Source organism: Hippocampus zosterae, chromosome 7 (genome assembly GCF_025434085.1).
Source record: "Hippocampus zosterae strain Florida chromosome 7, ASM2543408v3, whole genome shotgun sequence".
NCBI lineage: Eukaryota > Metazoa > Chordata > Actinopteri > Syngnathiformes > Syngnathidae > Hippocampus > Hippocampus zosterae.
In genome coordinates, this window is record NC_067457.1 from 2,532,310 (window position 1) to 2,545,807 (window position 13,498).

At 47.9% G+C, this 13,498-nt stretch overlaps 1 protein-coding gene across 3 annotated transcripts in view; it reads left to right on the forward strand.

Moving 5' to 3' along the window:
• The window catches only part of LOC127604049 (adenosine kinase-like), a 56,040-nt gene that overhangs the window by 40,326 nt on the left and 2,216 nt on the right, over positions 1–13,498 (forward strand). For all 3 annotated transcript variants that reach the window (XM_052070868.1, XM_052070871.1, XM_052070870.1), the window contains 3 exons: positions 4,372–4,542; positions 8,366–8,401; positions 9,779–9,893. In XM_052070868.1, coding sequence (XP_051926828.1) covers positions 4,372–4,542; positions 8,366–8,401; positions 9,779–9,893 — 322 coding nt within the window. The remainder of the gene's footprint in view (positions 1–4,371; positions 4,543–8,365; positions 8,402–9,778; positions 9,894–13,498) is intronic.

Genomic DNA, 13,498 nt, shown 5'->3' on the forward strand with positions numbered 1-13,498 from the left:
ACCGCCTTTTCATGACTTTTAATGGACAGCTTACTTAGCTAAGTCATGGGTTGGGGTCGGGGGTCAAGTTGAAAGGTGGCGGACGTCCATCAGTCAGTCGGGTGAGGAAAAGGACCTCCTTTGTTCAACTGCTGAAGCATGTGGCCCGCCGCCAATTATGTGTAACACTACATCTTCTTCAGTACAGTCCGAGCGGTTTATTAGGCCTGCGCGGAGTTTGACAGCCATCACGCGATATTGTGCAAGGGCCCTCCACTCACCTTCTCCCCGCTGCTTCAGCGTAATCTGGCAGATGGAGAGTATTTGCAAAAGGGGGATGCGGAGGAGGGAATGAGGGGCTCTCACCCGGCCCGAGTACATTTCAAGGTGGGTGTAGAAATGTGTATCAAATTAACTCTTTGGGGCCTCCGAGCAATCACAGCTTTGTTATTTTAGGCTCTCGGGCGAAGCCAAACTGGATTCGATGGCTCGGCCAATTACCTGTAATTTTCCAAGCCGCTGCGCCGGCTTTCGCCAGGCCGGCAGCGAACACTGGACCACTGTCTCCCGCCGCTCCGTCGCAGCGTTCAACCTCAAGTGACCCCCCCCTCCCCAAATAAATAGTTTGTGTCCATCGCAGTAGCACCTTTTGGAGATTTTCACAGAAAGCAGAAACCTGAGGCGATTACTCACTCAACTGCAGATGTATTTGCAAAACGGTGACGTCAAGTGATTTAAGAGTTGCCATTTTGTCCCATTCGTACTATCGCACGTAACATCCTAATTTGTTGTTCCACCTGTTGAGCTTCCACACGATACTGTGACGGCCAAAAATCAATTTCAACGCAGATATTTGGTCTTAAACATGTAAGGGGCGATCGATGATATCAATATCGTACTGTGAAAGTTCACATTAGTATCACTATTTTCCCATCCTAGTATAGATACTGTGCCTTGAGATTTCACGATACCAATACCACTATTGATATTTTGATCCAAGCGCCCTTATCAAGAAGTAGCATGCAAGTTAACGATATGCTGCATATTGGTATCCATCTTGTCCATCCCCTAGTATGTGGAGTGTGCTAACGATACTGCACGATACTAATCTATGTTGACACGTTTTCCCCATCCCTCGTGTTAATATTTTACCATGAATGCTAAGGACATGATACATTTTGGTATATTGTCCCACCCCCAGCGTCGATGATTGTAGCACGGGAGCTAACGGTACGCATTGCAATAGCTGGCATTTTCTCTCACTGCGTGCGTGCGGGTTTGTGCTCTTGCCATTTTCCCCTTCAGAGTCACTGAAGGAGAGCGAGCCGCTGGCAGTAAAATGCTAATTAAGTGCAACGTGGCACACAAGGACAACGCAGAACGGATGCGGGAGTCCGTTTTAACCCATTTTGATCCGGACTGGCCACGTCATTGTGATACTCACGAGTGACTCTACTTCCCTTTGAACCACGATTGACCTTTTCGGATAGCTGGATAAACGGATTGATGAAATGATAAATAAGACAGTTGGGGGGGTCGGGGGGGGGTTTGGTACCGAACTTCCACAAGGGGTTCACAAAATACTCCTCCTCTTATCAGGATGACCTTGACCAGGTCCGATCCGTCATCGTTGCGCAGTTGCCGCCTCTTTACAGCTCCTTGGGCTGCTTTTTAGGGAAAGATAAAGCAGTTAGTTTAAAATGTCCGCCCAGGTTGTTAAATCCCAATTCTGTTGCCCCGGGAGATGCTGCTCGGAAAAGCGCAGCCCGCCCGTATGAATTGGCTTCCCCCTTCAACTCCCCTTTGGCAGCACTGGGTGAATTTCCAAGTGATCTGATAAGTTGGAGCAGAACACGACGCCTGGACGGGAGCTGGGAGGCGAGACCAAGAGGCAGATGTTATCAGCGGCTGCGTAAAAGCCGTCCTAATGCTCCTCAGTGGCATTTAGTGCATTGACTCTTTGCTTTTAAATTTGATATTTATTTCACGAGACAGCAGTTAGCACCTCCGACTTTTGCCGTGCTGCTGTTTTGGCTGGCAACAGAGTTTCAGTGGGTTCAGTGGTTATTTCGTTTTCGTGTCAATAAGATAGAAAATAAGAACGATTCCATTTGAGAGCGAGTCGAGTATTAGTACAACGTAACGCGGACAGCGCACGGCAAGTGTAGTTATGCTTTTTGCCCATCTGGCGCTAAATATCCTGTAATTCTCTCCAGGCTGTGGAATTAAGAGAGGGGAGGGTTGGGAAAGGGAAAAAAAAAAGAAGCTTGCCTTCTCTGAAGTGTCATTCTTAAAATAGATTTTTTTTTTTTGTTGCCATTTCATCATCCAGTTGTATTTTAAGCTGGTTGACACCTCCCCATCCATCACAGCCAACCACCCATCAAGCGCACACACCCACGCAATGGCGGGACGCTTCCACAACAATGTGACTTCTCCCACTGTGAGCCAAATCTTCCATCCTTACTCTTTTTTCTATTTTAGGGGCTTGCGCCTGTCCTCATTTGGGTGGCGAGTGTGCCGAAGCCCGTCCCCAGCTGACTTGGGTTAAGAGGTCGGGGTGCACTCTGGACTGGTCACCAGCTCATTCGCTTCAGTTTAGTTAACACTTGACACGGCCAAATAGTCCGAGCGGCAATTGGGCCACAGAGATCATCCTGTAACAGTGACAACCCCATCCCACCCCCCCTCCCCCCACCTCGCCACTCGATCCCGTGCCGCAACCACTAAAGACTTTTCCGTCTTCCGTTTCACAGTTGCGGATGCAAACTGGAATGTGATTTTGGCGCTCGGCCGGACACCGCCGGAGTCGCAACTGTTGGGACTTTTCTGTGTCGGGTTTGCCGCGGTATTCCCTTGATTTGAGCGGCAGGCTCTTGGGAACCAAGACATGTTGGATTCTCATTGCACAATGATAACTTTCCACCGGCCTTGAAAGGTCCCAAAATTCAAAATCGGTCTCTGTTGTCCTATCCCTCTAGTGTTGCGTTTTAGGAAATGCTCTCATTGAAGTTGCACTTTCCTTCCCTAGGATACTCCTTCAGGCTTCAGTTGATATCGTTCCACCCTTGACTGCTGGGAAATGTGGCGTCATGGTTCTGGCACAGGGGCAGCGACTCATCGCCGCACCGCAGCGAGCTTTTCAAAAGTTCTGCGGCCCCGAGCATATTGTAGCGAGCCGCCGGGTTCCTTTGATCGGCGGCGGGTTTATCTGGAAGCTCTGGTGTCAAAAGACAATCTCCGTTTGACGCGCCCTTGGCACGCGGCAAAAGGAAGATGTCGAAGTAGCTGACGGGCCATTAGCGCAGTGTGGCATCCGCACCTTTTGTCTTGTTTTTGCTCTCGGGCAGATGGTACCCGCGCCGTCGCGAGTCTTCTCTCAAGCGCCATTGTCCGACCGCCAAAGTGACTGTGTAGTCTTACCTCGTAGCTTTAATTGAGTGCTCAGTCGCTCGCCTTTGCAGCTGATGTCATCGGGCTTTAATGAGCCCCAGAGAAAGTCGCCGGATTAAATGGATCGGCCGAAAGTCTTTCTTATCTTTCTTTCTTTTTGTGGTGGTTGTTGTTATTGAGTGCCCGACTGGTTTTGCAGAGCAGCTTGTTGCTGGAAAACAAGGCTAAGCAGCTCCGTATCAAAGGAGAGCAGCGCTTCTGTGCGCCTCGTGTCAGGTTTCCAATCTCAAACGCAAAGGTGTTTTCTTACCCGATTTGTATTCATTCACACAATGACCAACCGCGCTTCTCTTCTTTCCGAGTAAGGGGAGTGCAGAGCGGACTTTTGTTCGCCCATCATCGGATACGAGCGTGTTGTTCCCCTCACCGCAGGGTCCGTTCCAAAGTGACTGCCCCCCCCCCCCTTCCTCACCACTGTCCTTCTCCCCCCTCCTTTGTGCTCCAAAGGCTCCTCTTTAGATTCAATCCTCCCGCCCTCAAAACCCACAAATTAGTAGTTTCAAGTGTTTCTGTTGGTCGGAGCCATTCCGGCTCGCGTTACACTCTTCTTTATGCTGCGCTGGGTAATTCCTTGAAGTTTGGGTAACTAGCTAGAAAGCGCAATAAGGCGGCCGTCGATGTTGAACTGGTCACTTGATCTTGACTGCCAAATAAATAGATCAGAATCCTCGTTACGTCGTTTGCGGAAAGTGTTACCCCAAAAGTTGCATCATTTTGCTGTGTGCTAGTGGCTAGCACAAGAAGCTAATGCAGCAGTTTACATTGTAATTCGGTGCTCAGTACAAACAGATGGAACACAATCTGACTTGAAATACCTTCTTTATAAAAAATAAAAAAAAAGCATGATACCGTCAAGCATTCCAAAAGTTGCACAGTTTAGAGCTTGAGTTCATTTTGACATTTGAAATGATTTGGGTGTTTTTTTTTTTTTCTTTGCAGGGCTTTTTCCTGACCGTGTCTCCGGCGTCCATGCTGAAGGTGGCCAAGCACGCCTCGGAAAACAACAAACTCTTCTGCATGAACCTGTCGGCGCCTTTCATCTGTCAGTTTTACAACGCCGCCATGATGGAGCTCATGCCGTTCGTGGACATCTTGTTTGGCAATGAGACGGTCAGTCCTGATTACTCCTCGCATAAAGTATGCACGAGTCATGAAGTAGTCTCAAGTCTTATCCGTGACATTTTAAGCATGTCCCGAGTTACTGTGGCAAAAAAAAAAAAAAAAGTCAAATCTCAACTCGAGTGTGCGCAAAGGAATTCCCCACAGCTGAAAGAAAACACCCGTTTATGTCTTACCCCAGCACTTTGCGCAGCCCGTTCCTCCTAATTGCATTGAGGAATGATTCCCGCCTCCTGAGCCGCGCCGCGTGCGCTTTCCAAACACCGCGTGTTTTGCATCTGCGGCTACTGTAACCGTTCGCCTCAAGAAGTTCTCGCACACCCCCGAGTCATTATTGACTTTAATGATTCGGGATAGTAATTGCGTGCTTGCTGACGGATTAGCGTCGGAACATTCTGTCAGGACTCGTTCTCCAGGAACCAAAATAAGAGCAAACAGCGGCAAACAGAGCCGATATTCACCCGACGCCTCAAGCGAAGAGCGCCGCGGACGACTTAATGTCTGCCTGCACTGTTTTGACTTCTGTTGGCCTCCCTCCACGTGGGCTTGTACGGTCCAGTCCCAGACCTCCCATTGTGCGCTTTGCGGATTAGCAGATAAAAAGTCATTGGCCTTCTTCCAATGACTTCAGGGCCAGTCGACGTCCATCCATCCGTTCTCTATTTCGAACTGGGCTTGAGCCGGATTTGAAAGTTACGACAGGAGATTTATGACACGGGAGGAGAGTGACGACGCCAAATTTAGGGGGCTAACATGTCGCGCAATAACCGGACATTAATTGACTCCTCTTGCCGCCTGACACAGAAACAACCATCAATTCCACTTTTTTGAAATGGCGGCAGTTAATACTGCCCCCGACGAGAGAAATGATCACCGGTGATAAAATTAGCCGCGATTTACCAACGTGCTCTCTTGAGTGTAGGAGATAAAGAAGCACACAAAAGAAGGGCAGCGGGGATGAAACCATTACGCTCGGGTTTTGCATTGCGGTATTTAAGAGAAACGGAACGATCATCATTACGGAATTAATCTCCTTGACTGATTGGGTTTTTAAGTGTTCTTAATGTCTGCACGCCATTTATCTATAGCCACGCTCTTTTGGGGTTACGCCGTAAAGTAGTTTCACTCATTAACCAAAACATTTTGAATTTTGACCCAATTGCTTGAAACGCGTCATTTTAAAGCGTTCCTGCGTGGATGTGTTATAATAATCCCGGGAGGCCAATTAAGTGCACACGTGCCGATTCATCTCGTTCCCACGGGAGGGTACAAAATGGATGTACGTTTTCTGATTTTGAATAAGAAATGATCTCAAATGATAATATATTTAATCGCTCATATTTGCCTACTGGCAGGCCACGGTAAAACAACTTTGACTACTGCAGCCGTCAATGGCGGTGTTGAGTTCAGAAACTTCCGCAGGGCTTATTTATAGGCACTCCGGCCTCGTCTGCTTCATTTTAATTAACTACACAATAGGTGATCGCATCAAACAAAAGGCTAAGTGGGCATTAAACTGCGATTGGAAACGTGAGCCGCGGCTAATTTCAAGCCGTTTAAGCTGTCCGCTTCCCCAGCCCGGCCCGGGCTATTGCAAAAGCAAAACAGTCCGCCTTGTGATTGACAGACCGATCACAAGGTGTCACTGACTGGAGGCAGAGACGCGGGGGAGCATTTCAAGTCGCTCTCTCTTTCTCCGTGATGAGTCACCCGCCCGGAGAACGGTGGGTGACCTTCGCTGCGGCGGCGTACAGTTATGGAGCCAGATGAGTCACGCTGCATATTAGCTGGGATCATTTGCTAAATGGAAGTTGGAAGGGGTTGGGGGTGGGGGGGGTACAACCTGCTCTAGTGGGTTTCGTCCATGTGAGAGAGACAGCAACTTGCATATTTCAGATGCTCAACCAGGGAAAGTACAATCCCTTCGCACGGCCCCCCCCCCAATCCAAAAATACAGAGGGAAGAAGCGATACCGTTGACGGTGCTGACGCTAGTGTTTTTCCTCAAGACACCCGGCAGGCATTCCGAGATACCCCTACAGTCCTAATTACTGCTGCTCGGAGTTTGGCCGCTTGCTCCCGCAATCCTCTTATCCTCACAGAGTTGGCGGGTGCACGCTCCTTTGTCTCCTCGCCATTGTGTTCCCGGCATTTGGCGGTCGCGTCCCGGGGCTTCGTTGTCATTCCCGTCCGTGCTTGGGAGATGACTGGCAAGCCGTCAAGAGCGCAATCAGCATTGCGGCATCGCCCCCGATATTACGGGTGCGGAATCAAGTTCAAAAACTTGTTTATGGAACTTCGGGCATCCCGATGCGAGTAGCCGAACCAGATGCTGCAGTCAGTCGACTTCATGTCGTGGGGTATGCATGGCTCCAAACAGTTTGTTAGCCGTCACAAACATTTTTTGTGGGTCTGCTCGTGATAGATTGTCAAATTGCAGGTTGCGAAATAAAACTGGCTGTGCGAGGTGAATTTTTCAAAAGGTTCACGACCAAGCTCTCCTCGAGAGATAACACTTAAGTGTTTGCCGGCGTTTTACGGCCGGAAAATATCGCCCCCGACAGACAGACATCGTAAAAGGCACGTCGAGTAACTGGATATTGGCAAACTTCCTTGAGGGAGATAACGGCTACCGTCGCACTCTGACCTCTTGTCCGAGCGCGAGGTGAGATGTGTGACGGAGACCTTTAGAGCTGATATTTAAGCCGCCTGACCCCCCCACACACAGCGGCGCAAGGTCCCGGCAGGCGAAGGTTAACGTCGCTCGTCACAACCTCCCTTTTATGCATACCGCCGTCCCGTAATTGCTCTCGGATATATATATATACTCTATACACTGCACAATTTCCGTGTTTTTTAACGCCTGCCGCCCCTCCGTCACCGCTGCCCTAGTGGCAATCAGTCCCACGGAGACGGATGGCAAGCCAGGCAGGCCTCCACCGCCGCAGGCGTGTTCTGAAGTGACGGGGCAAGGGCACGGTTATATTTGGTTGTTTGTTAGCATGTCTCGTTTCACTTCGTCTCGGATCATTTTTTTTTTTCCTCCTGTCCTACAGCTGCTAATGATTATATCATTGATAGCGTGTTTTGTTGGCAAAACGTCAAGTGAAGATGAAAAGTGGCACATTTCGTCGTGCTCTCATTTGTCTTGGGCATTAAATTGCCGACTGTGGATTATTAGCTTACGCATGCTAAAAATAGCTTCTGGACTGTTTAATCCTCTGACAGAGGCAAACATTCTCCGCGCACATTCTGACGGCTTTTTCAGCCTCTCCGGCTTGCACGCCGCCGAGTTACCAAATCTCGTCGGCCCCGGCGAAAAACATCTCTGTGTTCTTTGCGCCACTTTGGCCTGCGACTGGCAGCTTATCCATCCCGTCGCAAGCCCCAGATGTCACTTGAAGTAGCCGGCATTGTGGCGACAGCTGCGGCGGCAGGCCGAGCGCCATCGCGACGCTATCGAGCGCAACATCCCAAAACGGCTCGCGTCACATGTAAAACGCACGGACAGGAAGGCCATCAAAAATTGATGCGATGGGCCCCTTAACATGAATGCGCTATTTATGGCCCGTTATGTGATTTTTAAGACCCCCGATGCAGCTTTAATATTTGGACCGTCACGGAATGACATGCGCTCATCACCCGCAGGTTAGCGTGTCGGGGAAATTGTTTATTTTTATCCATTTGTATCCATTTGTATCACGTAAAAGCTTGTACACACACAAAAAAATCGAAACCCGTTTTTTATCAATTTTAAACATGTATTTTTTTAATACACCTTTTTTATTTTCTATGTTTATATTTATCACTTGCAGGAGGCGGCCGCATTCGGAAAGCAGCTGGGCTTCCAGGTGAGTTGCCCCCCAACAACACGCTAGCATGCTAACATGCTAAGGTTTCCTACTTTCTTCTTGATTTCTGCTGATACTGAAGTTCTTTTTTGGACAGTGATTGATGCGCTATTACACTCGCCAGGCCTCGCTGCTGTTGCCATGGCAATGGGGCAGTCGTCATGGTTTCTTTGTTCAGCTGCCTCTCTCTCTCTCTCTCTCTCTCTCGCTCGCTCACTCTCTCCATGCACTCTTGCGGTCCAACATCGTGTACAGATGTTATTTATCGAATTTTTTTCAAAAGCCTTTTGGGAAGCCGATGCATCGGGCACGGCGTTCTCTTTTGTCGCCAAGGCGAGATGGCGCATGATACCCGAGCATTTACAAGCTTCTTTTAAAAGCACACTAAAAAGCCTGCTTTTATTTTTTGGGTTGTATTGTATCATCTTTTTTTTTTTTTTTAGAAGGTCTTCTCGGTTTTCCTGACCAAAAGAGAAGCATTGCTGACACTTTGGCCCGACACGGGACAGCAAAATTGTGGTTGGGGCCCCTTGCCTTGCAACACACAATACAGTGTGTTGCAATACCTCATACCTATTGCTGAGCACCCTTTTTTTGGAAGCATTTTTAAAATGGCTTAAAATATTTTTAGGGGTGCGAGTGGGCCTTTGCCTGTCGTCAGAATCGTTGCAGACCACCACACCAGCAGCCCGTTTTAGCGGCTAACAATCTGAATGATCTGAATTAGCCTCTCCGAGTTGAATCCATTAACTTTGTGTCTGTCCAAATCGATAAAAATTGACCTCAATCTTTTATTTTGGTCGCCGTTTTTCAGCCGCGTGCCTGTCGGCCTTGCAAAAGTGCCTCTGAGCGCCTTCAACCTGAGTCGAGCACCTTTTTTTTTTTATGTCGGGAACATAAAAGCGAAGGGCGACAATGTGCCAAAGCCTTGTGTGCTTTTGCGTCGGCTCTCTGAGGGGAGTGCCTGTGGTTATATGTGGTGAAGCTGACAAACTGCTTTCTTCTTTTTTCTTCCACCCCCCCTCCCCACCGTCTCCTTACCTTGGCTGGCAAACAGCTGCAGCATAAACCTCACCATTAGCACTTGCTTAGAGTGTTACACCTACTTTTCTCCCTCCTCCGCGGAACTCTCGGGGCTGATTAAATGATGGTTGGGAAGCGTTTAGAGGTGGAAAAGATCACTGGTACGCATTGGGGTTTGCTTTTTTTGTTTGTTTGTTTCCATTTTGACCGAGAGTACATTGTGTTGATTTCAGCATCTCACCCACATCTTCTGTGATCATTTTCTCGTATTGATCCGCCGCACTTGATGGCTTCCCTCTGCTTTTACCGCCTTGCTAAATTGAAAGCGGTGTGTTCCTGCGCATTTGTTTACAGACGGACGACATTGGCGAAATCGCCAGGCTGACCAAAAACCTGCCCAAGGACAACTTAGCCAGGCCGAGGGTGGTGGTCTTCACGCAGGGCAAGGACGACACCGTGGCGACCACCGGTAAGCGTTTGCCGTCTCGGCAACATGTTGCTCTTTCAATCTACCCATTCGGATCCGTCCCGATACTTTTGTCCTCGCCGTATAGTTGCTCCTCCCAATTTGTCCAGCTGCTTTTTTGTCCAAATCGTTGAGTCCATATTTTTAAATTTTGACGGGGTCTGCAGACCCCCGCCCCATGTGCGACCCCCCCCCCCCCTCTTTCAGTCGTGCGTACGCGTCCGTGACTGATGTGTGGTGTCGCGGTCTCAAAAGATGGCCGACATGAAAGAGGCAAACTCCCATCGGGCCGCCTGGACTTTGAAGTGAAGCTCCAGTATTGACGCCAGATGCCACAAAAAGAAATTAAAAATAAACAAAGAAGGACTCAACACGCAGGCATTGATTTGTGAAGCACGCCAGACATTTTTCGAAGGCTTTTTCTCCTCTTTTGGGCTGCTTTCAGACCTCCCTCTTTGTCAGGCATGGAACCCTAACCCTCCTTGAAACCGTCAACCTCTCTTGAAAGCCTGATTTTAAACCCAAACCCACTCTTGAAACCCTACTTTGAAACCGTATTCCAAATTTGACGACGCTCACAGTAATTTGAAACCCTGACCCTGACTTTGAAGCCTTATATCAAACCCTGGCTCGAAACCTTCCTTTGAAGCTCCGCACGTCAGAAATAATAGTTTGTGATTACCGGTGGGAGCGTTTGGCCTTGCGGGCTGGTCTCCTCGATGCCCTTGCGCTTTTTATTTGAGTTTGCTGGCCCCAGGTAAGGACTCCCATCACATCTCTGCGTCCCCCCCCCTTTCCCCAGGAGACCTGTTAGTGCCACACTCGCTCTGCTCACGTTCTGCTACATTCATTGTCTTTTTTTATATTCCATTTTTTTTTTTTTGCCAGCATATTTTCTCTTTTATCAGCCGGCTGCCCTTTTCGGTCGGGATAAAAGAAAGGTGAAAGCGGCCGTAATTGTTCCGTCAACGGGCGGAGCCACCGTGTTGCCTTTTGGACTCACCGGCCGATTCCTGATTTGAATCGCACCCTTGCTTAGCTTAAAGGAAAAGTAAATGCCACTTTTATTTTGTCGTCGAGCATTATGACAAACAAAAAAAAAAACAACAGCAAGCATGACATTGAAATTAGCACTTTGTCACTGTGCGAATGATCTCACTGTAACATCAGCTGAAGTTCTTCAACCTGTTCAGATCACTCAATGCGCCACAGCGTTTCCCAGCGCAAAACTTGCAAACGGCGACAGATTTGATGGATTCATCATCGTCATCGTGTGCTGCCGATTAGATTCGATGAAAGGCAGACGACGCGTTTGAGATGTCACGCACAAACGTGATGAATGCCGCCGAGCGCTTCCAGTGCGGCGCGCTGCGCTTCACAGCCAAATAAATGTCAGCGAAACAAAAGAAAAAAAGAAAGAGAATTCAAATTTTCCCAGAGGCGATGCCCCAATAAACTTGGCGGCTCATTTTGTTGGCATGCCACGTCATGCTCAAACTGTTTTCTGGTGATTAAGTCGAGACGATGATGTCACCGTGTTGATGTCCACTCTAAAACACGAACAGCGTTTTGAAAATCCCCGTTTGGCGTTCGGGATCATTCTAAACCCAACCATGACATTCTGCGGTAGACAGACTGTTTGAAAACTTTTTGGGCGATATAGTTTTACCTCCCTCACACGGTTTAAACGAATAAAAAAAAAATTTAAACACCAAAATATTCACTTAAACCACAACATTTTAACCATTAGCTTGATGCTACACCGTAAATCCAAGTGTTATACTTTTATGTGACAGAGAAGTCCGTCGAATGTCGAGGGTGCACGAAATACTTTTTTTGGATGCACCGTAATGATTTTTAGCAGGGCTAAACATGAGTTGTTTGTCGGCTGAAAAGCGGCTGTGGCCTCTGGGAGCAAAAAAAAAAAAAAAAAGCGAGCGGATTGAATGGGAAGGATGTTTATGTTGCGTGCATCCTATTAGCCCAAATCAATTACGGCAACAAAAAAAAAAGCCGTCCTGGCACGGCACGTCGTTCGTGTTTTCTTTCATGTCTTGTCTTTAAGGATGGATGTTGGCGACGTTCCTCGCGCCGGCGGTTGCGGTAATTACAGGCATGTGTAATGTTTTTTGAGTTGACTCTTGCGACAGAGAAGCGGATTGAATGTCGACTTGTTTCCCAACGTTTCGCCTTTTGCCAAGAAGGCGGTTTCTTCCTCTCGCTGCGTTTCCACTTTTTTTGGGACGCCACGCAACAGGAAGCGTTTCAGAAGAACAACTTTCTCACACGCAGCGTGTTGTTCCACTCGGATGGGAGCGCAACACCCTCCGGCGGGCCTCATTTTATCGCAGGGATAAACGTGCAACCTGCAAATGTGACTATATTTGAGATCACATTTTGGATGTCCCGCGAGCCTGAATAAAAATAGGCATCCATCCTTTGCCTGTTGTTTTGCAACGTTGAGTTGCTCCACACTAATAAAAAAAAGAAAAACACATTTATGCTGTTGGTCCGTTCTGATGAGTGATTGGCATTTGCAGACAGTTTCCGAGCCTCCGACACCAGATTCCGCTATCCACGTGAAATTCGCCCAAATGTTGCAAGCGGACGCAAACATTTCCCAAGCGCTTTTGCCGGCATCGTATAACAGAGGCGGCGCAGAGTAACGACGTTTGATGAAATTTGCGACAAAGAACGCATCAAATCCTCGCCGCGCTTGCTCCCTCATTGAAGGAGCGACGTCTGAATTGCACGTTCGTCTGCTTTGTTCCCGTGCCGGTTGGCACTTTTGAAAAGAATTGTGGGTAATAAAGGCCTTAATTGGTACTAATTTCAAAGAGACTCCTGTTGAAAGACCTTCTCAATTTTAATCGGCGCCACACAACGGCTGTAATGAAGCTGTTATGAACAAAAAAAAAGAGAGAGTGCCTCTTTCGTCTCCGTTGTTCCTGGTTCCGTGTCAAAAGCGTGTCAAGTTGGACGTTCTTGGAGCCATCGCTCAGCTGGCAGTCCAGTGTTTCTAAACTGATGTTATACAAAATTTGATTCTAGGAAATGAAGTTTGTTTTTGTTTTATGAAAACTGAGACATTGAGAAGCAAAACAGCCTATTAATAACATAAGATCTGCAGTTCACAATTTGACATAAGCAATTATTCTGAGGATATTCGTGCCGCGGGTCAAAATTAACTGGAAGCATAAAAATTGTCCAGTATTGTCTCGTTATTAAGCGTGGCATTTGTTGTGTCCAAACGATTTGGCGAGTGATGCATCACGCCATTAACCAAACCGCGCCTCGTGGTAAGGAACGAGCAAACAAACAAAACATCAAAATTATCAGTGTGATTAATCCGCAGCGCCTGACTGCTAATTCAATGACATTTTTTTTTCTGTTTATTCAAGAACGTTGTGTCGCGTTGTTGTGTGTTTTGCCCCGCAGGAAAACGACGCAAATTTTTGCTACGGCAAGGCGGATTGTTGTGTCTGCAGACATTTTCGCCAGGATCTCACACGGACAAACGTCTGGGTGGCAAAAAAATGTCGGATTGTGCCACTCGTATTTTATTTTATTTATTTATTTTTTTTTTAAGACTTGGGATTGTTCTTTCT